This window comes from Lampris incognitus, chromosome 2, assembly GCF_029633865.1.
Source record: "Lampris incognitus isolate fLamInc1 chromosome 2, fLamInc1.hap2, whole genome shotgun sequence".
Classification (NCBI taxonomy): domain Eukaryota; kingdom Metazoa; phylum Chordata; class Actinopteri; order Lampriformes; family Lampridae; genus Lampris; species Lampris incognitus.
Genome location: NC_079212.1, coordinates 16,205,670 through 16,227,767, shown reverse-complemented (window position 1 = coordinate 16,227,767; position 22,098 = coordinate 16,205,670). Strand labels below are relative to the sequence as shown.

Below are 22,098 nucleotides of genomic sequence, written 5' to 3'. Positions count from 1 at the left end.
GAGGGAGATGGGTGGGATCTGTTGGTGGACGGAGAGGCTTCACAAAAAAAAAAAAAACATCTCCATCATCTAAACTGTAGCCAAAGGCCTACATATTCTCAACTATGAGAGACTTTCTTACACCAATTGTATTTAAAGATTATTTGAGTGCTCAGGGCAAAACATGTGTCTGGTCTTATTGGTTTAGTGAGTGACTCTTCTTTTTGTTTATAACATATTATTTATATTAAAAGGTCAAACGAGTAGGATTTTCCTAAAAATCAAATGTTTTAACTCAATACAAAAATAATCCCTCTCAATCATCACTTAGACCCACTAGATGTGTGTGGCGACGTCTGTCTCTGCAGAGACCCCGTCCTCTGCCTGTATTTTCTTATTTGCTGCGTGTGAGACGTTTCTGGGCGTTAACCTTTGGGCAGTGGGAATCTAAAAACATAGCCACCAGGTGCCAGACAGAGATCGTAAGTACCTATCCGAGAGGAAGCTACAGCAACGATGGAAACAGCGTCGAAAAGACGCAAATATAGCAAGGCGAAACGCCAGGCGGACAAGGCTCATTCCAAAATGAGATTGACTCTGGGGTTGGCTTTCACCCGCTGGCGAGCACTGAAGGAGAGGATGGGAATGAAGAGCAACGTGGAGTTGGCCTGTACACTGGGATGTGTTCTGGCAACTGCGGTCAGGGGGCACATGTGTCTGGTGTCGTTGAGCCCGGGGGGGGGGGGGTAAACTTTGAATGTTGTGTTTACAAACCGCAACCAACAAATCCTTCTCGTTCTAACTTTAAGAATTGATAATACATTTCTTCATACGTCCTGATTTTTCTTAATTAAGATACATCACATGGCGGCGTAAAACCAAGAGGGATAAAATGTCTGGATGGAGGTTTTGGAGAGTTGATTTTTATCAACTTATTTAACAGCGGCGATAATATTCCCCCTCAAATCGACCCCAGAAAATACTGATGGATATTACCTGTAAAATATTCCTCTACTACTCTAACGTACTGCACAGATGTCTGCACAAAACTACAGAATGACGACACTTAAAAACCATGGCAGTCAAAATGACCGCCCATGGTCGTTCTAGTAGTTTTTAAGTTCCGGTCATTGTTTGGGACCGTTTCAATATTTATTTTCAGTTCTTTCTTTACATTTCGCGTTTTATAGGCCTTGTTACAGTTGTTAGATTAGCAACATGTGTTTTCCATTTTGTTTTTCAGGTAATATTTTCACTTCTTCAATTTTGCTCTTCAAGTTCGACCAAGTCTCTCTGAAGTTTAAACTGTTTAAAAATAGTATTAAAGTTGTTAAAATGTTAATTTTGGTGTCAGTCGTTTCCTAACTGACATACTAACATATGCAATGCATTAATATATCAGTTGGGTATTTATCTTGACAGAAAATAGAGTATAAAAACCGGCAGTCATTTTGACCGCCCATGGTCGTTGTAGGTAGGAGTGAAATCCCAGTCGTAGATGTACACAATTTGGCAGGCAGATGTAACATCTCCAGATTAACAAAAAAACCTCTTGGAGCCATACCCGAAGTCAAACAGGAAGTCAGCCATTTTTAATTGAATGTGCAATTTTTGCCATTTCCAGGCGTTGTACTTTAATAAACTTCTCCCTGAGAATTCACCAGGGTGACTTTAAATTTGGTATGTGACATCTAAAAGGCCTTTCAGATGCCAAATTGTGAAGCTCTTGAGTTTTTGTGGAACGGCTTTGACATGGCATGCTGGTCAATTTGCATGTTTTGCCATGAAACAGGAAGTTGTTTTAACTTGAATGTACATTTCCCGATCTGCCCAAAATGTCTCATGCTTGATAAGAGTCCAGGCCTGAACACATCTACATGTCAATATTAGGTCATAGTTATAGCACCACCTACAGGCAACAGGAAGTTACAGGCGCTGTACTTTTACGAGCTCTGCTTAGCAGGTTAACCAGATCCATCTCAAACTTGGTCAGGGACATCCAAGACCTTCACAATGTTAAACTGTTTCACCATGAAAGAGGAAGCTGTTGTAACTTGACTTTACATTGCCCATTCTGTTCCAAATTTCAAACACTGGATAAGAGACATCTATGCGCCCATACAGAGTCATAGCGTCACCTACTGACAACAGATAGTCAGCCTTATGTGACAAACATCATCCGAGTTACATGAAATTTACATGGTGTAGTCTACACACGATATACAGCAACTGATGTATGATTAGCCGGTGTTCTGTAGCGCCACATAGTGGACATAGGAAGGGATATTTAACTCCTTCGCGCAACGTCCGATATTCATGAAAATGCAAATGCATGTCAGGCGACCTCCACCTAATGTATTGCTGCATTGAGGACACACTTGTGTAGCACCACCTATTGAAAACAGGAAGTCAAGCCTTAGGTTACAAACATCCTTTGATTTAAATGAAATTCAAAGAGTGTGCTGTACATTTGATATGCAGCAACATAATCTAATGCGTGTTTTCTTGCACCACATAGTGGACATAGGAAGTGATAGTTGCCTCCTACATGCCATAATTGATATACATGAAATTGTATTCAGAGCAGTGTCAACCAGCCTCTACTGGTCTAACCTTACCTGCCCCCCCAACACGCGTGAGGTGCGAGGGCCCATTCATCGCTGTTTGCAGATTTAATTGTTATTATTGATGTTAATTACCTTTATTGTGTACTGGTAAGCTCCAACCTTGGTCTGCCATGGAAATGTAAGAATACTGGGACTAAGCACGATGGGGTTACAGATTTCCACATCCTGCTCATTGTGAACCAGGTTGACAAGTTCATGGATTTTTCCATTCTGAAAGAAATCAGAGGCCTTATTAACACACCGTCAAGCCCAATTTACTGAAGTGGGATAATGGGCACAGTAAAGATACTCTTCACTGCAATAGAGCCAATTAGTCCAACGTTACAAATCACACTCACTTGATCCACAACAGATTTGAGTGTAGCATCGATGAGGGTCTGGCCGTCTTTCAGTGCTCTGACGCGGTGGTATGATCCATTCAGAGAAGACTCAAGGATTTCAAAATACTCAGAAGGCAGAACTGTGGCTATGCGTATGTTCTGCACAACAGAAAAAAAAAGGGGGGGGTTGTTGTTCTGATAAACAGGTTTGAACAAGGTTTTTTCCCCCTTTTACTTCCAAATTGCACTTGGCCAATTACCCTATTTTTCCATGTGTGTCTGCTGATCCGGGGAGGGCTGCAGACTATCACATGCTTCCTCCGATACATGTGGAGTCGCCAGCCGCTTCTTTTCACCTGACAGTGAGGAGTTTTGCCAGGGGGACGTAGTGCGTGGGAAGATTACGCTATTCCCCCCAGTTCCCCCTCCCCCCTGAACAGGTGCCCCGACCGACCAGAGGAGGCGCTAGTGCAGTGACCTGGACACATACCCACATCTGGCTTCTCACCTGCAGACACAGCCAATTGTGTCTGTAGGGACGCCCAACCAAGCTGGAGGTAACACAGGGATTCAAACTGGCGATGGTTTGAACAGGTTTTTTTTTTTTAATCACTATTCAGGCAGACAGCAAACATAATAAGAGGGGGAAACTGAGAGTGACTGTGCCGGCAAAAGAAATGTGCATAAAAATAGAGTTCTCTGCTGCAACGATTTCAAAGAAGGCAATTCAAAAATTAAAATAAAGGAAAGTCCACTTTTGAAAAAATGTCTTGTTTTACCTGTTTTATATGGAAAATATACAGCAATACACATATGAAAAGTTGTCATTTCTAGTCAGTTTGACAAGCTGTATATTCTCTATTTAAAACATGGGAAAATAAATAAATCAATTCAACCGTGCGGATTTCCCCTTTTGATTTTTGGAAAGAAAAAAAATTGCAGAGATATGTCATCTTTTTTGTTTTATTATTCAATAAATTTTTCAGAAGTTGCAGTGCTAATATTTTCATTAGAGTCCGGTTGTTTTCACACAGTAGAAACACACCAATTACTTGGTAATAATGGCTGTTAAGATGAAAAATTGACTGTAGACATTGAGGAAAGTCTCAAAGTGCTCGAAATCTCTCATCTCTAATGTCTTGCAGATGTGTTTCAGTCTGCCACTGATTAAACTTTCAACGGAAGATACCGAAGTTTTCCATAATTTAGGGGAAAGGAAAGTTCTGTTCCAATGGCTGGAATGTAGACACATTATTCAAATGTGGCCACCAACATGTCATACTGCATAAACTCTCAATGCGAGGTACTCATACTTAACGCTTACTCCTAAAAATGCAAAATAAAGGCAGGAAACAGTTGTCTATAATAAATTAATCTATTACCAACTCTGTAAATGTAACTTGTTAGCTCACTATAGTCTTTTTTAGCTGTCTTTTACCAATAAGAAAGCATGGGAAATAAGATTTCAATGACTTGATGGCACACTGGTAAAAAAAAGAAATGCAGGGTATCACCAAGATGTTATCAAATATTAGAAATATATGATGGTGACTTATTTGAACCTGATGTCACACTCACTGGTATACACACAGAGTACATACAGAAATATGACACCTTAATGGATGAAAATAACCTTAAAATAGCACTTGAAATGTATGCACATCGAGCCAGCGATGTTACGGAGATGTACTCACATCAGACAGATAAATTCTGCTGCCAGATTTGTCAAACACTTCAATGAAGATTTCATACATTCTGCGCGTTTCAAGAACCCAGCTGTCTCCCGGATTAATCTTAAAACCTAAAAGGGAGGGTTAGAATATAGAGAAAATAGTTAACTCAAGCCCAAAGTAAAGAAGGTTGTAGAATATTATTCAGTGTTTCATGTAGACAGAGTTATCAGTAAAGACACGGACCGAGGTAGCCTGGTTCAACCACGTAGAGCGTGCTGTTGGGCAGACGAGACACTCCTTGCATGCGAAGGCCTGAGCATTTGCCGTTGAGGGAAATTGAATTGGGCACATTGACAGCCCATGATGGGGCATTTGAGAGAAAAGCACCTCCTCTAAACTCACAGTTCACGCCTCATGTTTACCAAGTGCACACTGCATCCCCTGGTTGGAGTTTTAATCAGACTGCTAAAGTCAGACAGGTCAACTACAGCCCGCCAAGTTATATTACAACGCCGACTGATTCTGCTCACAGATAAAAACAAGCACTGCGGAGGAGCAGAGGGTATGGGTATAATCAACATCCTCTACACCGCAGCCCATTAACACAAGAACGACCAAGGCTGTTGTTTTGACGGTTTTGGATTTTAAAAGTTTAATAACTGTGAAAAGAAAAAAAAAAGAAAAAGATAGACATGCCGCTCCCCTGAACGCTCCTAAAATTGCATATATTTGCATTAAAATTAGTTTTAGAACAATTGCATAAAAAAAAGTTATAAGATCTACCTAAAACGACCATGAGCAGTGAAAATGTCCGCTTGTAATTTGCGTATAATCGTGCACGTCACATCACTATTTATGACGTGTGTTGGTCGCATCATTTCCTTTGTGACGTTCATTGCTCTGTCCTAGAAACACACTAGCGTCCTCCAGTGCAATATTCTGAACTTGATTTTTGATTATTGCCAACATGTCTGGCGTCAGCATCCATTTCAGACGCACCACGACTACCACCGAGGCGTTGCAGTATTTACAGGCGTTGGACAGTGGCGATTTTAAATTGTCTGAAAAATAGTATTTAAGTTGTTAAAATTTTAAATTTGGTGTCAGTCATTTCTTAACAGACATACTAACATAATATAGAGAATATAGAGTTTAAAATCCGTGGGCGGTGGTCGTTCTAGTAGTTTTTAAGTTCCGGTCATTGTTTGGGACTGTTTCAATAGTTATTTTTTACATGTCACGTTTTATAGGCCTTGTTACATTTGTTAGATTAGCGATATGTGTTTTCTGTTTTGTTTTTCCAGGTAAAATTTTCACTTTTTCAATTTTGCTATTCAAGTTCGACCATGTCTCTCTGAAGTTTAAATTGTTTAAAAATATTATTATAGTTGTTAAAATGTTAATTTTGGTGTCAGTCCTTTCCTAACAGACATACTAACATATGCAATGCATTAATATCTCAGTTGGGTGTTTATCTTGACAGAATATAGAGTTTAAAAACTGTTAGTTATTTTGACCGCCCATGATTTTTTTTTAGGTAGGAGTGAAATCCCGGTCGTTCTAGTGCTAACACAAAACACCACATAACAACAGTTTAGGGTGGGAATGCAAATTACAGCACATTATATCACCATAATTATTGCTACAGATATTGACATAACTGTATTGTAGATGAGCCTGAGTCACACACACATTTGATCTGCTTAAATGCAACTGGCCAGAAGGATACTCTTATGGTCCAGCACCACATTGATGTGTCCCAGTTGAATGGCTTTGACTGAGGAGGTGCTTTGGTCCAGGCTGGCTACTGCAAGCTCAGGGTTTCCATCAGGTCCAACCACACCATTCTGAAGGTGAAGCTCATACTGATCACAGGGCATAGAGAGTTCTGGGGACACACACACACAAGCACACGCACACACACCCAAAGGTTAACTCAAGATAACTCGTGTCTGAACACTACAGCCATTAATCACAATTTTACATTCACATTTCAGGAATTTGGATGGTACATTTTCCTGGACCAACCTAGATAAGGTATAACAGTGATATAAGCTTACATTCCTTCATCATCAACACTTCAATTGTAAGAAATGCCCAAACTTTGCGAGCCGGTTTTCTGTGCACATCTAAAATACCATAACATTTATGGCTGAAGTAAATAAACAGGTTTACTCTGCCCTGATTCGAACCTGTGATCTTGCCCTGTCTGATCTTCTGGACCCTGTACTGGATGGAGGTGCCAGCCAGCAAGTAGACATCATGTGCGGGACTCAGCAGGATGTTCTCTAGAATGAGCAGTCTCACCTCCGCTGCTCCCACATCCTGTGGCATAGACACCATGGTTACATCAGCACAACACACAGCAGGTTCCCGCCTCAGCAAACCACAGCACCATAGTTCCAGTATTCAAAAAAGCTTATGACTCAATCAAAGACACTTAATTGGTACTGCTGGCGATTCACAGTAGCACTTCCATAGGCAGCGCTATTAACAGGCTAGGGGAAGATTAGCAGGGACATTATTAATATTTGAAAATTCATAAATACTGTTTTTTGAACTTTCTTCTATTATCTCCGCCAGGCAGTAGCCTGGAGGGGATTGTGTGTGTGTGTGTGTGTGTGTGTGTGTGTGTGTGTGCATGTGTCTAATTTCACAAATTAATGGACCTATAAGCCTAAATTCTTTTGTGCGGTTATAACTGAATGATGATGAACCTCTCGTGGTTGCAGTGATTCAAAATCTTTGAAAAACGCTTGTTCTTGCCATCACTGCTCCCTCTCTTCATTTACTCTCCATCTCGCTCAACCAACGCTGCTTTCTGTCGCTGCCTGATCCGAGTCAACTGTGCGCAGGCGCAACTCACATCTACAGTTGAGTCGGATCGGGCAGCGACAGTGTCAGAACCAAAACATTCGGGTACGACTCTTGAAAGCAAACGAGATGTCGATCGTATTTTGCAAGCCATTAAATCCTTCACTGCTGATGTCAGCACAGGAGAAATGGAGTAACCAAAAATAATCCACCTCATTCACCTCGCCAGTCGCCACCACGCAGAAGTGCCATAGTCGCCAATGTTAAAACTCCGCTATAAAAATACAATTTCAAGAGTAGGATTAATCATAGTCAAAGCTGGAAATCTCAGTAGCTACAATAAAACATTTCTCATGGCTGAGCTGTTTTCTTACCGTTGTTTTATGAATGAAAGTCAATCAGCAGAGCAGCCATTCACCCTGATTCATTTTATATCATGAAAACCACGATTTATCACATTTGACACCTTTTATAATAAGGGCTTTGAAATTATGATAGCCTGATTTTTGTCATTTCATGTTAGAGTTGGTCGCATTCATGCGAGGGTCCATCTAGCAGGCTGCGCACCCACTGACTGACTGGCAAACCGTTTTTATTAGGTAGATTTTTTTTTTAGCTTGAGCACTGCATATTAACTTTTTTTCCATATTTCCTATTTGATTGACTTGGGCACTACACAAGTCTTATAATGGCAAGAAAAACACTGGCTTTTCTGTCCGTGTGTGCACGTATTATCCGCTGCTAATCTCACATACTACTGGGCCTGTCAGCCTAACCATTTTTGTGCAGTTATGACTGTATGATCAAGAACCTCTCATGGTTGCAGTGATTCAAAACTTTTGAAAAACCTGTTTGATACTGTAACTGTGTGCTAACTCCTCAGCTGGTCTTTTTTCGCCCGAGTCCGAGCACCGGAGAAGGGGAGATATGCAGGCAGTCCTCCGTATCTTCCCTTCTCCCAGTAGGCTAAAAGGGCTGGTTTGTCACCAAGTTCGAACACCGGAGAAGGGAAGATACACATGGCGGAGATCTGCACTCTGACTGCACTGCTCTCGATTCCACTTGTTCTATTTCAGTACCAACCAACGTAGACAATCCTTGCATACAATAATGTGTGCTTACACTCACATAGCTCATACTGTACTGACAGATACTTGTAATATCCTAGACCATGAGGTGGAAAAAGCTATGATCATTTTCAACTCGCTATGAATTATGTTTATAATCTCATCTCATCATCAGCCGCTTCTCCGGGGTCGGGTCGCGGTGGCAGCAAGCCAAGTAGGGCACTCCAGACGTCCCCCTCCCCAGCAATGCCCTCCAGCTCCTCCTGGGGGATCCCAAGGCGTTCCCAGGCCAGATTGGACATGTAGTCCCTCCAGCGAGTTCTGGATCTCCCCCAGGGTCTCCTCCCAGTCGGACGTGCCCGGAAAAACCTCCAAAGGAAGGCGCCCAGGAGGCATCCTGATCAGATGCCCGAACCACCTCAACTGGCTCCTTTTGACACGATGGAGCAGCGGCTCTACGCCGAGCTCCCTCCGGATATCCGAGCTCCTCACCCTATCGCTAAGGCTAAGCCCAGACACCCTATGGAGGAAACTCATTTCAGCCGCTTGTATCAGCGATCTCACCTTTTAGGTCACTACCCAAAGCTCATGATCATAGGTGAGGACTGGAAAGAATTATGTTTATAATGTGTTGGTAAAATAAAAAAATGCTATACCAAGTATTGGTTTGAGAGCCTCTGTCTACCAGCCACATCTTATAGGCGTACACAAACACCTTTTTTATTCTAAGATGATCCTCTTAAACAATAACAAAACAAACACCTCTAACTGGTAAAGGCAAACTGACCTCAGGATAAATGAATGTTAATCTGAGTGAAGAATGAATGGAATTATTCTTCTGTGCCCTCTCAGTTTGACGACACCAGCGATAATAACATATAGGCCTGATGGGAAATTTAATTGTAATTTTGAGTCAAATGCTCACAGCTGAATAAGGTTCAATGAGTCATATTCTAATAAGATGGGGACTTTATTATTTGTAAGTGCCGGTGTAGCTGTTGGGTTTAGCCAGTTTTATTTCATGAAAATCCTAGGAAATTTAGCTTCCCCATACCTGATGCCCCAGGGCCGCCTATGAGCACTTCCATATCTGCTAAGGCAGCTCATCTTTTCATTTGATGGAAGTGAAACCATTAAAGGCCGGTCACCACCGCACAAAGCAGACATGCCTAGACAATTAGACCAGCATTACTGTTGTCATCATAGATGAGGCACAAGAAACTACTGGTATAATGCAGGAGTCTACTATTTATAGACCTCTACATCCAACATGAAAGCCTACCACGTAGGAAAGCAAATTCAATAAAGCATACTCTGCTCCTCTGATGTTTCCTCATTTCTAAAAACAGACCCCAAAACCCTAGTGCCCATCTGATTCCTAAAAACAGAGTACATCGATGCTCAAATGCAGCTTACCTTGTACAGAGCTTCTTGTATTTTTGCCTTTAACTTAGCATGTCCCGTTTTCAGTCCAGACACCAAAATAATATCCCCCTGTTTTCCAACACGCTCCATTTCAGTGATGTACCCAGGGGGTGTGTATGTGGACTCAGAGAATTTGAGTACCCTTGGGAGAAAGAGTAGCAAATGCATTCACCATTTATGGCAATCGATCAGGTTATTTAGCAACAATCCGGTCAAATGCTACACAAACACAGGGGACCCTACCGTAATGAATTGTACAAATCGGTGAATCCATTCACATCTGCCTCTTTCACTATGGTCCAGTCAAATACCAGGCCCGCAAGGGTGCTGAAGGTGTTCCCTGTATCATTAAAAAAAACACAATGCCATTTACTTTAGCCTGAAAAATACAAATAAATGACAAAACATACTGATATGCACAACCATGCACATTACTGAAAGCACTGGCAAAGACCTTTTAACACCTACTCTTCTAGGGCATAGGTTACTACTGTTTGCTTGAATGCCAATACAGCAGGTGCTGAGCATACTTGTTTGACAGCCTCGGTTAGCCTGAACACTTCGCTGTCTGACAAATTCAAACCACAAAGTTAGGCCTAAACAAATGAAAACAAACACAAGCCTTGGAGAAATCATCAAAAAGAATCAGGTTGTGGCTACAGCTCATTAAGCTAAGTGTGTCTGCCGTGAATGGAACTGGTGGAACACAAAAAAATAAATTAAAAAAATCAGCAGCCTGAGGGAAAAGAAAAGCCAGCCAAGGGATGGCTCAATCAACACTTTAAACTGTCTTTAGTGTGGCAAGTAAACAATACACCACAGATCCACTGAAGAAAGGGTAGAAATAGTTAGACTAAAGTGAATTGATGGGTTCTGTGGAAGTGCCCATCAATTCACAATGCAATTAGCAATGCAATTAACAATGCTAAAAACAAACAGCTTGGTATGGAATTATTTGTCCCTTCCATAAACCAGTGGTTAAATACTCTGCCTTCATACCCTCAGAGTCCAGTGCATGTATTTTCAGTTCCAGTGGGGAATCCTCCAGATGCAGCTCTCGGGTGGTGGACACTATCTGAATCTCACTGATGATGTCCACGATAGCGTCGCAACGCAGTACCTGTCCTGTAACTGCAAATCAGCAAAGGGACACACACACACACACAACTAAGTAGCTCACACTTTCAAGAAAGTGCTTATAATAGATGACTTGACGTTTTGAGGATGTAGCTTATACCAGGTGAACAGTAACCCTAATCATACAAACACGCCACCAAAGCAAAGCAGCTGAAAGCTGCAGCCAGTGGCACCTGAATCAGAGAGTATACCAGAGTATGGACATCTATCGCTTCATAATGATAGGCATTATGATTATCATATAACCATAGAATTATTACAGCTGTGTATTGGCAAGAATTTAGCAATATGATTCATATCATGATACAAAGGTCATGATTCAACATACTGTATTATACTACACACACAGCATTATTTTGTCAAAATTTCAGAAGTTACTGGATGATCCCAGTTTCTTGTGTAATGCTTCTTTATATAGTTATGCCAGGTGTTTGATAACCCATGTGGTCTCTGCCCTGCTAAGTGGACAGTATCAAGCCAGGGGTGTCTACAAAAACCAAAGTATAAAATACATTAGCTTGTCTAACTATTGTAAAAAGTTGAAAAATGTTCAGTTACTTTATAAAGTTACTCTGTTTTCTTGACAGGCAGAGCCATCTTGCTTAAGAGGGATGTATGAGAGGCAGTGATGGGGCCAGATTGTTTTATTTCCCCAATTATCAGGCAACAATACTCAACAGCTGCCAGGTATCAACAGACAAGCATAACCACAGAAAACAGATGTCATAAAGTATTGCACAACGCCAAAGGGCTTGAGTATTAAAGAACAATGTGTTGTGCAATACGACAATAAATGGTATGATTGTCTCCCTTGAAACAGAAACGGTGCAATTCTCATTCTTCAATGTGCCACTGTAAATGGATTAAAGCCAATGGGGCACAGCACTTCACACATTTCACAGCCTGAGCAACCGTGTTAACTATGAGTTCACAACCAGGAGGGATCCCTTAACACGTCCACTTGCAGACTTTGCCCCTTCACCAACTATCTTTTTTTTTTTAAAGCTTATTGTATTTACCGACATCTTCAGCCAGAATTATACTGGTGAGTCTGGAGGACTGGGTGGAGAGGGCCTGGAGAACAGCACTCTGGGAGCAGCCTCTGCTACGATCTGCATTTATGGCATGGATGCTTGTAACCTCTGGCCTGGTGGAGGACCTATGTGGCAATGATAGCAAAAGTAAAATGTGAGAAGTGGGTCCTCCATACGTGCGCACATAACCACTTGTTCCTGGTTTGCAATCGAGAAGAGAACGTGATTGCATTTGGTATATATTGGTACTCTATGATGCTTGGGCACAGAATCAACAGCAGCGCCTTTCAGCTGGACGACCGTTCAATTGAATGTTGAATTGAACTGAAATTGAATTGAATTGAATTAAAAAAACGAACATGATTCCGTTGTACAATTTGGATTAAAGGGGTTTGAAATGGTCTACATCAAAAAAGATGAATATGAGATAACTGTATTGTGCTGGCCATGAAGCCTAAACTGTAAAGGGTGTTGCCACCCATGAGGTTTTCTTCAGACAGCATGCAAGTCTTCTCAGTTTCCTGTTGACAAGAGGCAGAATCCATTTTATTGGCGATTTTTCTACTCACCATCTGTAACAACCCTCCGTAGCTTCTAACGTGAAGTTTATTCTGGTACTTCTGGCGAGCGGTAATAACACTTTGGGGATGTTTAGTTTCGACGCATCCGTGGCCAGTACCAATAACAGCCCTATTAATGCCGGTAACCTCGGAGAAACAATCGCCATCTCACTTGAACTTGAAGGAAAAGACCCGGGAGTCTCAGAAGTAGACTTTCACAGTCTTTAATAGTCTGCGACAGCACATGTGAAGTTGGTGTACTCCCGGGGTCCTCCGTCCACAAAACTTACTTACTGTTCGTGTGAGAGCGGGTTTAGGCTGCGAAGTAGGCGTTTGAGCGGCATTACTTGGACGGACCCCCTTAACACCGCCGCTGTAGCTACCCGTCAGTTCAAACACACACGCGCTGAAACGACCCAAGTTTCAGTTCGTGACAGGAGCGGAGCGCAGCCGCATGACACACACTTCAATAGCGACTCAGAGCGCTCCGCGACATAAACTTCCCTTTAGCCTGCGACCTTGGACCGCTGCTGGCGGAGGCGCACATCACAAAATTAATCACAGCTGCGCCCGCTCAATAAGTATTCGCGCGTGTTAGAAAAATGGCCCGAACCTCGCACGTTTCGTACAAATACCCGCCATTGACAGTAATTGGAGTTGCAGCGTGCATGCTGGGAGGTAAACGTCACTCGACTACGGCCGGAAGACCGGGCTATGACGCACTCTTAAAGAGACGGGTTGATTTCTGGATGCGCTGGAATAGAATAGAATAGAATAGAATAGAATAGAATAGAATAGAATAGAACAGGTTTTCACAATGGCAGCACCCACAATCAATCACTGAATGCCCCACACAGTCATTCAATTCGGGTCTGTGCTTAACTGTAGTCCACTGACTTTCGGTTTCTACTGCTGCGGTCATACCAGTTTCCTGTGTTTTTTTGGCGCGTGCTGTTGACAACGGCATTTTCCGCGATGCCTGCGAGATTTACCACGGATACGCGTCAACGACATGCACAGGATTGTCGACAAACGTTCACCTGCGCCTACCAGTGAAAAGTTTCAAGTTATACATATCAAGTTACGTCCACAGTTATGACCTCATCCCCATAATTACTGTTAAGATTAAACGAGTAAATAAAACACATATTGGTAATCAATAAAACGTTCTCAAAATGAATCAAGGGGAATTGGGAATATGGACGGAAAGGGTTTCAGTGTTTTCTTGACACGGGTACTCTTCAAGCTTCATGTTATGGCATTCACAGACTTATATTCAACTAGAGGAACATTTATCTGGGACCATAGACAGGTCTGGACAACCGTTATAGATTATGTGAGCAGGGCAGGTTTAAAGTTAGGTGTCTTGCTCTCTTACCATTTAGTACGAGGCTATTATGTGGACGGGGTCACATATCACTTTGTTTTCATTGTGACTTGGAAAAGTATGCTCCATTACACATATAACAGCTAGACGGTTACAATATTTATTTTTGTCTGTTTTGTAATAGTCTAATTCGTGAGTTCAAATGTAGTTCAGAAGAAATGGATGATATTTTTAACATATTAATTGCTTATATATTCTGTTGTAAAACACTGCTTTTGAGTAGCTGCCGATGAGCGTCCATTGTCACTTTTTTTGGGGCACAATTTGCTGCCAGTCAATTCAGACGCGTTTGGAATGCAGTGCACGTACATCTCCCACCCCCTAGGTGTCGCTGACAGCTGTCCATACATCATGTCTGCCCTCGTCTGGATGACAGCAGTGCACAGGGAACAGGTTTAGTTTGTGTAGTTAGGTGACATATCAGATAGGAGCCTGGTGCTAGGCCTTGGTGAAGAGGGAAGTTACAGCCGTTCACTTTTCTTTTTCTTTTTTTGCACAGTAAATGAGCCTAGGTTACAAAGATGGCTACCATAGGTAAGATACAACATATTTCGAAATTTCTGTATTTTTGAAGTGACAACGTACAGTTAGAACCAAACAGTTAATTCAGAGAACCATGACATAATTTGAGGAGTGATCAAATCTATTAGTATTCAAAGTGGCCATGTATTAGAACATTGGTTCTCAACCTGGGTACCGGGACCCTCGCGAGATCATTTCCGGGGTCGCCAGGTGGTTGTGGAGAAAACGTAAAATTTTAGACTGGGAATGTTTTTTTCTTTCTTCTTTACATTACATCGCCTGTATCAGTGATATCATTTGCCTTAGAATAGATTTTATTGAGTTTGTTCGTGAGAGTCAAAGTGTGTGTGCATGTAAGTTGGCGTTATTTCAATAAATCTAAAAACAAAAAACCCACTAATTAAAGCCAAAATCAACTTAGTTGTTGTTCTGTCTGTGGGCAAATTGATGGTCTTCCTGTGTGAGTTTGGTAGCTTTCATGTGTTATATTACAGTAATCCCTTAAATTAAAGTTGATCCCAGTGTTTTGTGAGTTAAATATCCCCTTGCTATTGGGGAGGGGGGGTCACAAACACCAGCCTTATTTATCTTTGGGAGAGGGGGTCACGACTCGAAAAAGTTGAGACCCACTGTATTAGAATATGGACCGATACCAGATTTATTCATTTTACAGTGTTAGCTCAATCGGCTATGTTATTAGTTTTACGTCATGCTCTTATCCTGTTTTTATAATATTACAGCAATTTTGTGTTGAAATGTGTTCCCACATTTTGGTCCTAATGCTTTTTTAAGACTGCGAGAGGTGACATATTACTAAAATGGCGTCATATCACTGACTTTGATTGGCGCTGTCTCCAGATTGGCAAACCTTAGGGCCAACCCCATAAAACTAATAGTCAACATCTATCAAATCTGAAATATAATGTCATTAAGTGCCTCTGGCCATTTTCACACTACTTGGCCAATCCGGTTCCATGTAACTGCTGTTCGTTGGTACTTTGCTTGGGTCAGATTGTGTTTTGTGGTGAGAAAATGTTTTCTCTGTGTAGATCAGCATAGCATCATCAGTTGAGGGTGAAACGTGAGAAGCGAGTACATTTGTTTTGACACTGCAGCTCTGGGTTGGTTTTCATTTCCAGCATCTATCTAGATTCATTCATGCACCCTGTGTATGCATGGCGTAAGTAGAAATCGTGTTTGGAGTGAATGATGTAATGTCTAAGCAATCTAAAAACAATAACTGAATGTTATGCTGTGTGTCTGTAAGCAGCTCCCATGAAGGCCGACCCTCACGTCCAGACTACATATAACTGCGCTGCCAGACGAACTCACTGAAAAAGCAAAAACCTGGTACTGCAGAGTGATTTCTGTGCCTTGGATAGATTTCTCTGCGATTTCCTCCAACCAAGTCTGGCAGTGTTTAAAGTCTGCACTGAATCAGATCCAAGGAGAACAAGGAAGTTTTCAAATAGCTGGATTTTTTTTCCCTCTCTAATTTTTCCTTCTGTGATTTTTCTTTCAAATACCTTTTGGCAATTAAGAAAGCGATAGCCTTGTAAGTGTTTACTACTCCTGAATCTTACTTCTTTACTGTTTCTGAGAGCTTATTAGCCTACCACATTAATCTTTGACAATCATGCAGCATAATGCATCACACCTGAAACTGAAATTAAAATTGACTTCTAGTTGCACGACTCTTGCATGTAATGGCATCCGATTTGATTTTGTAGCAATATCTGTACAGCATACATATCCTTTATTCCGATACTGGAATAGTGACGGAGGCTTTGCACTTGTGCCTGCTGTCTTCTCATCTGGCATGCAACAGCAGTCACATCCTTACTGGTGTGAGGAAGCGAACTCTCGCTGGCCATCATGCTTGGTTAAGTCCAAAGCGGGAATTACAGTGCTTCCTTACTCCGACGCTTACTCAACAGCAGTGTTCTTAAGTGATGGATCAGCACTGAACGGAAATGTAATAGGCTTTAGAAGGGTCACAACTCTGAATAGTTTGGGAAGCATACACAGCTTTAGGGTCCCCGAGGTGTGAGGTGCAGTAAAGAGTGCTGTAGGTAGGCATAATAAAAGCTGTTACAATGCAGTGAAATGAGCCCTTGCCTCAGGGAGCCATCCCCTGTGTTCCAAGAAATGAAGGGATAAGTGAAGTAGATGGGACTAGCTGAACTGAAAACCTGGTTAAACGACAGACTAAACTAGGAATGGCTTGGAGCGTCAAGTAGGGTCTCGAATCACTTGCAGCAATGTGATTAGCATCTTGTTTGTGACATGTTTTTACAGACCGTGAATACGAAATAGAAAAGGATTTTCTTCAAAATGTGAATCTCTCTTTGCCAAGAGTACATCTGTCGCCATTTTACAATGCTGTGATTGCAAACATTCCCAAATCCTATGTGAATAGTACACATGGCCATTGTAACTCTAGTTAATGGTCACAGCAATTTGCATATGAAACCGGTCGTTGTGCCACTGTATTGTTTGTAAGGGTGGGGATACCTGCAGCCAGTTGAGACCGAGGAGGTCAATTAGATGAGTGATGAAACGTAACTAATAAACGTTGTATCCAGATGAACTGACTCACCTTTCTGTGATTTTCTTACCTGGATTATTGAGCATGCATAAAGACATAGTTTATGTTGCAAAATGGGGGGGGGGGGAAATCAGGCTTGGAAAACTGTACCATGGAGTCTAATCCCTTTAGTGTTTTTACCACCACACTTTAAATTCCCAGCCTACCCCCGTGGTGCAACCGTAAGGTGGACGGAGTTGAGTTGCTTTGCATGTCCCTGCTCACTGCACCCGCAAGCACAGATAATGGAGGGAGGCATTCGCTCGCTAAAATCCTTCAGATTAATGCATTCTAACTACCTTCTGTTCAAAAACCTCACAAGATTTCGCTTTTTAAACTCATCTAGTTCCCATGGCTACAATAGGCTATTTTACATTATTTTGTGGCTAAGATGAATTTCATGGATTCTTAGTATCTTTACAATTTTCACTGAGATCAAAATTTGATAAAGGTTTAAAATGTTCACTATACGCTTGGAGAGACATTTCAGCATTTTCCAACTGCATTGCTAAAATCAGATTAAGCTCAAGCGCTCTACGTTCACAGACTGAATCCCTTGGTAGACGGGCCGTCAAGCCGAACATGGAAACTCTTTACAAGACCCAGGTGGGGAGTCACTCTCATTACATCCACCCTTTATTGTCCCACTTGGAGCCACAAGCGCTGCATGAAACTCCAGGCCCCCTAGCCTGACACATCAAACATAGTAGTTCAGCATCACCTCTCCTCTCTGATGGGTCCCCCGCTCCAGCACAGGCGGCTCCTAAAAGTACCCTCCCTCTTTTCTCCCTCCCAGCTCCCCTGGGTGGAGCACCCTGCCGAGTCAGAGTGCTCCGTCTTTATTGGCTTCACAGGTCGGTTTTGCAGATAAAAAGACTTCCTCTTGCCACTTTATCTTCGACCTGTAATATGGCGGTGATAGAAAACACGTTTCAGCCAACAAGAAAAATGTGTTCAATTAGAGAAGGTCCACAGCGTTTTATTGGCCAGTCGTGCAGAGGCCACATGTGTGTCATGTGGCTGCCAGACCACTGTGGATAAGGACTCACAATTGAGTTTTACTCTGTGTGTTATTTGCCTTTACTGTAATGCTGACCTTTTTGCAAATACTGTACAACGGAGCAATGCCTCACCACATACTTAAGCTCGCTCCCTCTGGGTTTAGTCATAAATGAGCCGATAATAGATTGGATTATACTGTATGTTGCAATATGGCACCTTGCAAACATCATCCTTTGACTTGACTTGACCCGAGAAAGCTTGCAACAGTGGGAACCTCTTTCCACCTATTCAAACAAAAGAAGTGAGATGGGGGCAATGTATCATGCAACGGACAGATATATTAACACCTGCTGCACCAGGGGCCCGTGGTAGACAGTGATGTCACTGTCACTGGCATACGTCTTAAGGAAAACCGTGCAGAATACCGAGACCACAGTGAAGCCAGACCGACTGAAGTGAGGATGACTTCACTGTGCTCAGAGAACATATAATAAACAAAGTCTAATCAGCTTTTCTTGAAATCTCAATGTGAGAGGAGGAAAGTGCCGCAGAGTTCAAACCAATCAAGTCCATTAGGTGGATTATCAAGAAGCAGGGCTGCAGTCGGGGGGCTGGGTGACTTAGTATTGGCAGAAGTCACCATTCAAACATGCATGAATGAGAAATTACAACAGAGCGGGGTGCAATTAACCTCTCCCAAATCACTGGTTGTCAGATTGCGTTACCATGCGTTGAGCGCCACCACTTCAGCGAGGTTGTCTTGCCCCCCCACCCCACCCCCCCGGGGGAGATGGGAGAGGTTGACTACTGCGAAGCAGCAGCCCTTTTGGTCACTGCCTGCAACGCAGTGACGTCTCTTTGGAAGTCAGAGGGCCTCAAAGGTTATGAACCCACAGAGCATGTGCCTCTGTATCTGGAGGGCTTTCTATTGCCACTCGGGGGGATTCGGTGTTTCTTTAGCGGCGGACTGAAAGTGTCCATACTTGCTATTCACAACTACAATCAGCATTATCAAATTTTGCAATGCCACCTGAGATCATCCCTGCAGCTGTTAAAGTGGTACTTCCAATTTTAGTCCCACTCCCAACGGTCCATTTTGATTAATACAGACATGGAACATGTAGGCAGTGGCCATGTAGTTAATGTGGGTTATGTAATCTCAATCAAATGCAAAACCTCTCTGGAAGAAATTTTAACAATTACGTTTTATTTCATCCAATGTGTTTTCCCATTACTGCCATTCAGCGTCTGCGGCTTTCTGGTGCTTGCTGGCTGATTGCGATGGCAGCAGAGAAGAGGGGCAGAAGCGTCCCCAGGGGATTAAAAAAGCTGCAGGGCCATTTAGCTCATGCCCAGGTTATTAACTGACAATGTAAGTACCAAACATAGGTCAGGCAAAGATCGCATTTTCCTCTGGACCAGAAAATCAATGCTAACTGTCCCCGGTACAGCACTTGCTGTAATACAAATGTGACAACATCTTTTATATGGGATATCTGACCTGTTGGAGGTGACAGAGCAGCTTGTCTGCACTGCGCCTGCAGCAGCTTCATGGGTAATTTTGATGTACATGCCGTGCACTAGTTGCTAAACTGCAGATTCGTTTTTGAGCAGAAACTTGAAGCCCGCATGGCTCAGGAGGTAGAGCAGGTCGTCTAGTAATCGGAAGGTCGCTGGTTTGATCCCCAGCTCTTCCAGAGAGTGTTGAAGTGTCCTCGAGCAAGACACTGAACCCCTAACTATTCCTGATGAGCAGGCTGGTACCTTGCATGGCAGCCTCCGCTGTCAGTGTGTGTGTGTGAATGGGTGAATGTGAGGCGTACATTGCAAAGCGCTTTGTCAGTAGACAAGAAAAGCACTATATAAATGCAGTCCGTTTACCATTTAAGCTGGGTTTCACCTTTTAGAGACAATATGCCCTTTAAAGGATGAAAGAGAAAAAAAAACCCAAAAAACGTTGCTCTCATTTCTTTCCTCTCTGCAGCTGTGCATATTCATAAAAACACAGAGAACCATTAATAGGACCGCTGACATCTGGGTTCTCATCTGTGTCATCGATTAGTCAAGGGATCAGAGGGAGGTAGAAACAGAGTAACCGATGGCCCCTCTGCCCCTGGTGCCTGTCTGGCCAGTCTATTCATCCAAGGCAGCTTTTGTCTTCATTTCTTCTGACCAGTGACCCGGTGATCCTTAAAATCTATCTGAGGGGCTACTGCAGAAGTAAATGCAATTCAAGTGTATTGTGGAGAAAAAAAGTGCACTTCTCCAAAGGGCACTTTTGCTAAAAAAAAAAAAAGTACTATTATGCTCACATTTTAATCACACTTCAGTGTGCACTAGATGCACTATTTTAGATTGCAATATATTTGAACGTGAGTGTATTTAAGTTATATTTGATTCACATTTTAATACAAATTTAAATGCACCAAATGCTACTTAAGTATGCTATTTTGGGAACATTTTAGTTGCACTAAAGAACAATTAAGTATGTACTTCTGGAATATTAGATAAGTGTAGTTGTAGAACTCATATATATATATTTAATTGTGTCTATAGTACATGTAAAGGTCACTGAAAGACTTCTAAAATCCACTTATATATCACTTCAGTAGGACAGAAGTATGTTACTGATCTTACAAAGTGTATTTCTAAGAAACGTGTTGCGAGCATACTTTCAAATAGTGTACTTCTAATAGCTGTATAGCACTTTGAGAATGTCAGTACACATAAAGACGTAGATAGTATGTGCAGTCCACATACCACATATACATACATTGTCTTTTGGTGTTAAAATTAGGAAACACAATGGCAGGGCGGCACGGTGGCGCAGTGATTAGCGAGAAGGTCCTCAGTTCGAGCCCTGGGGTAGTCCAACCTTGGGGGTCGTCCCGGGTCGTCCTTTGTGTGGAGTTTGCATGTTCTCCCCGTGTCTGTGTGGGGTTCCTCCGGGTGCTCCGGTTTCCTTCCACAGTCCAAAGACATGTAGGTCAGGTGAATTGGCCGTACTAAATTGCCCCTAGGTGTGTGTGTGTGTGTGTGTGTGTGTGTGTGTGTGTGTGTGTGTGTGTGTGTGTGTGTGTGTGTGTGTGTGTGTGTGTGTGTGTGTGTGTGTGTGTGTGTGTGTGTCCCTCTGTGATGGCCTGTCCAGGGTGTCTCCCCACCTGCCACCCAATGACTGCTATGATAGGCTCCAGCATCCCTGCAACCCTGAGAGCAGGATAAGCGGTTCGGATAATGGATGGGTATTATGGCAATTGTGTAATTCCTATTTTAAACCAAAAATAAGCAAGCTTCAAGAGTAACATAGTAGTATACATACTATAGGGTAAGTACATTTTAGTTCCCCAAGGCAAGTATACTTATTATGCTTACGTATACTTTAAAATATACTCCAAGTACACCGTTTCCCCGCAGCTTTTCTTCCTAAGGTATGTCTTCAGGCGTTGACGTCACAGTGATGGGGGGGATCCCCCAACCCACCTCACATGTTGAATTCGCTCGTGTCTATCTGGTGTGATTTCCCATCATAATCAAATAAAACTATATGCGCTGAGGGGGGGGGGAGTCATGAGATATCATGAAATGAAACGTTATTCTCGGTCCCGATTGACTCGACGTTAGAGACGAGTCCGTGATGGACATGTCTCGTTGTCCCGCCCCCCAAAATGGGGAGCGGGGCGCACACACCCTCCTCAGCAGAGCGCGCACCAACTTTGGGGAGAAGAAGACTCCTTGAGCAGCGTGACGCACCGCCGACAGCAACGCAAGGTGAGCGCAATTCCCTGGGATAGTTATTACAGAGTAGAAATTAATTTAAAAAAAATAAAAAAGTCGGAGATATTATTATCAGCGCTCGTGACATGTGCACGCGGTCCGTTTGGGTGTGATATGCTGCCGGTTGTCGTCTCGGTGCACGTTTTGACAGCATCGACGCAAACCTTGTGAATGTCCCCTCGGCTGGTCA

At 42.6% G+C, this 22,098-nt stretch overlaps 2 protein-coding genes across 5 annotated transcripts in view; one reads left to right on the top strand and one right to left on the bottom strand.

The window, feature by feature from the left end:
• The window catches only part of nup210 (nucleoporin 210), a 57,323-nt gene extending 44,520 nt beyond the window's left edge, over window positions 1-12,803 (bottom strand). The window contains exons 1-11 of the mRNA XM_056273575.1: window positions 12,646-12,803; window positions 12,062-12,201; window positions 10,905-11,036; window positions 10,149-10,245; window positions 9,897-10,047; window positions 6,792-6,924; window positions 6,329-6,487; window positions 4,843-4,911; window positions 4,621-4,727; window positions 2,945-3,085; window positions 2,679-2,816 (exon numbers count right to left, since the gene is read on the bottom strand). Of these exons, the coding sequence (XP_056129550.1) occupies window positions 2,679-2,816; window positions 2,945-3,085; window positions 4,621-4,727; window positions 4,843-4,911; window positions 6,329-6,487; window positions 6,792-6,924; window positions 9,897-10,047; window positions 10,149-10,245; window positions 10,905-11,036; window positions 12,062-12,201; window positions 12,646-12,803 (1,425 nt within the window). The remainder of the gene's footprint in view (window positions 1-2,678; window positions 2,817-2,944; window positions 3,086-4,620; window positions 4,728-4,842; window positions 4,912-6,328; window positions 6,488-6,791; window positions 6,925-9,896; window positions 10,048-10,148; window positions 10,246-10,904; window positions 11,037-12,061; window positions 12,202-12,645) is intronic.
• An 8,947-nt stretch (window positions 12,804-21,750) lies between these two features.
• The window catches only part of LOC130107373 (fibulin-2-like), a 33,195-nt gene continuing 32,847 nt past the window's right edge, over window positions 21,751-22,098 (top strand). For all 4 annotated transcript variants that reach the window (XM_056273938.1, XM_056273936.1, XM_056273937.1 and 1 more), the window contains exon 1: window positions 21,751-21,902. The gene's annotated coding sequence lies outside the window, so the exon portion shown is untranslated. The remainder of the gene's footprint in view (window positions 21,903-22,098) is intronic.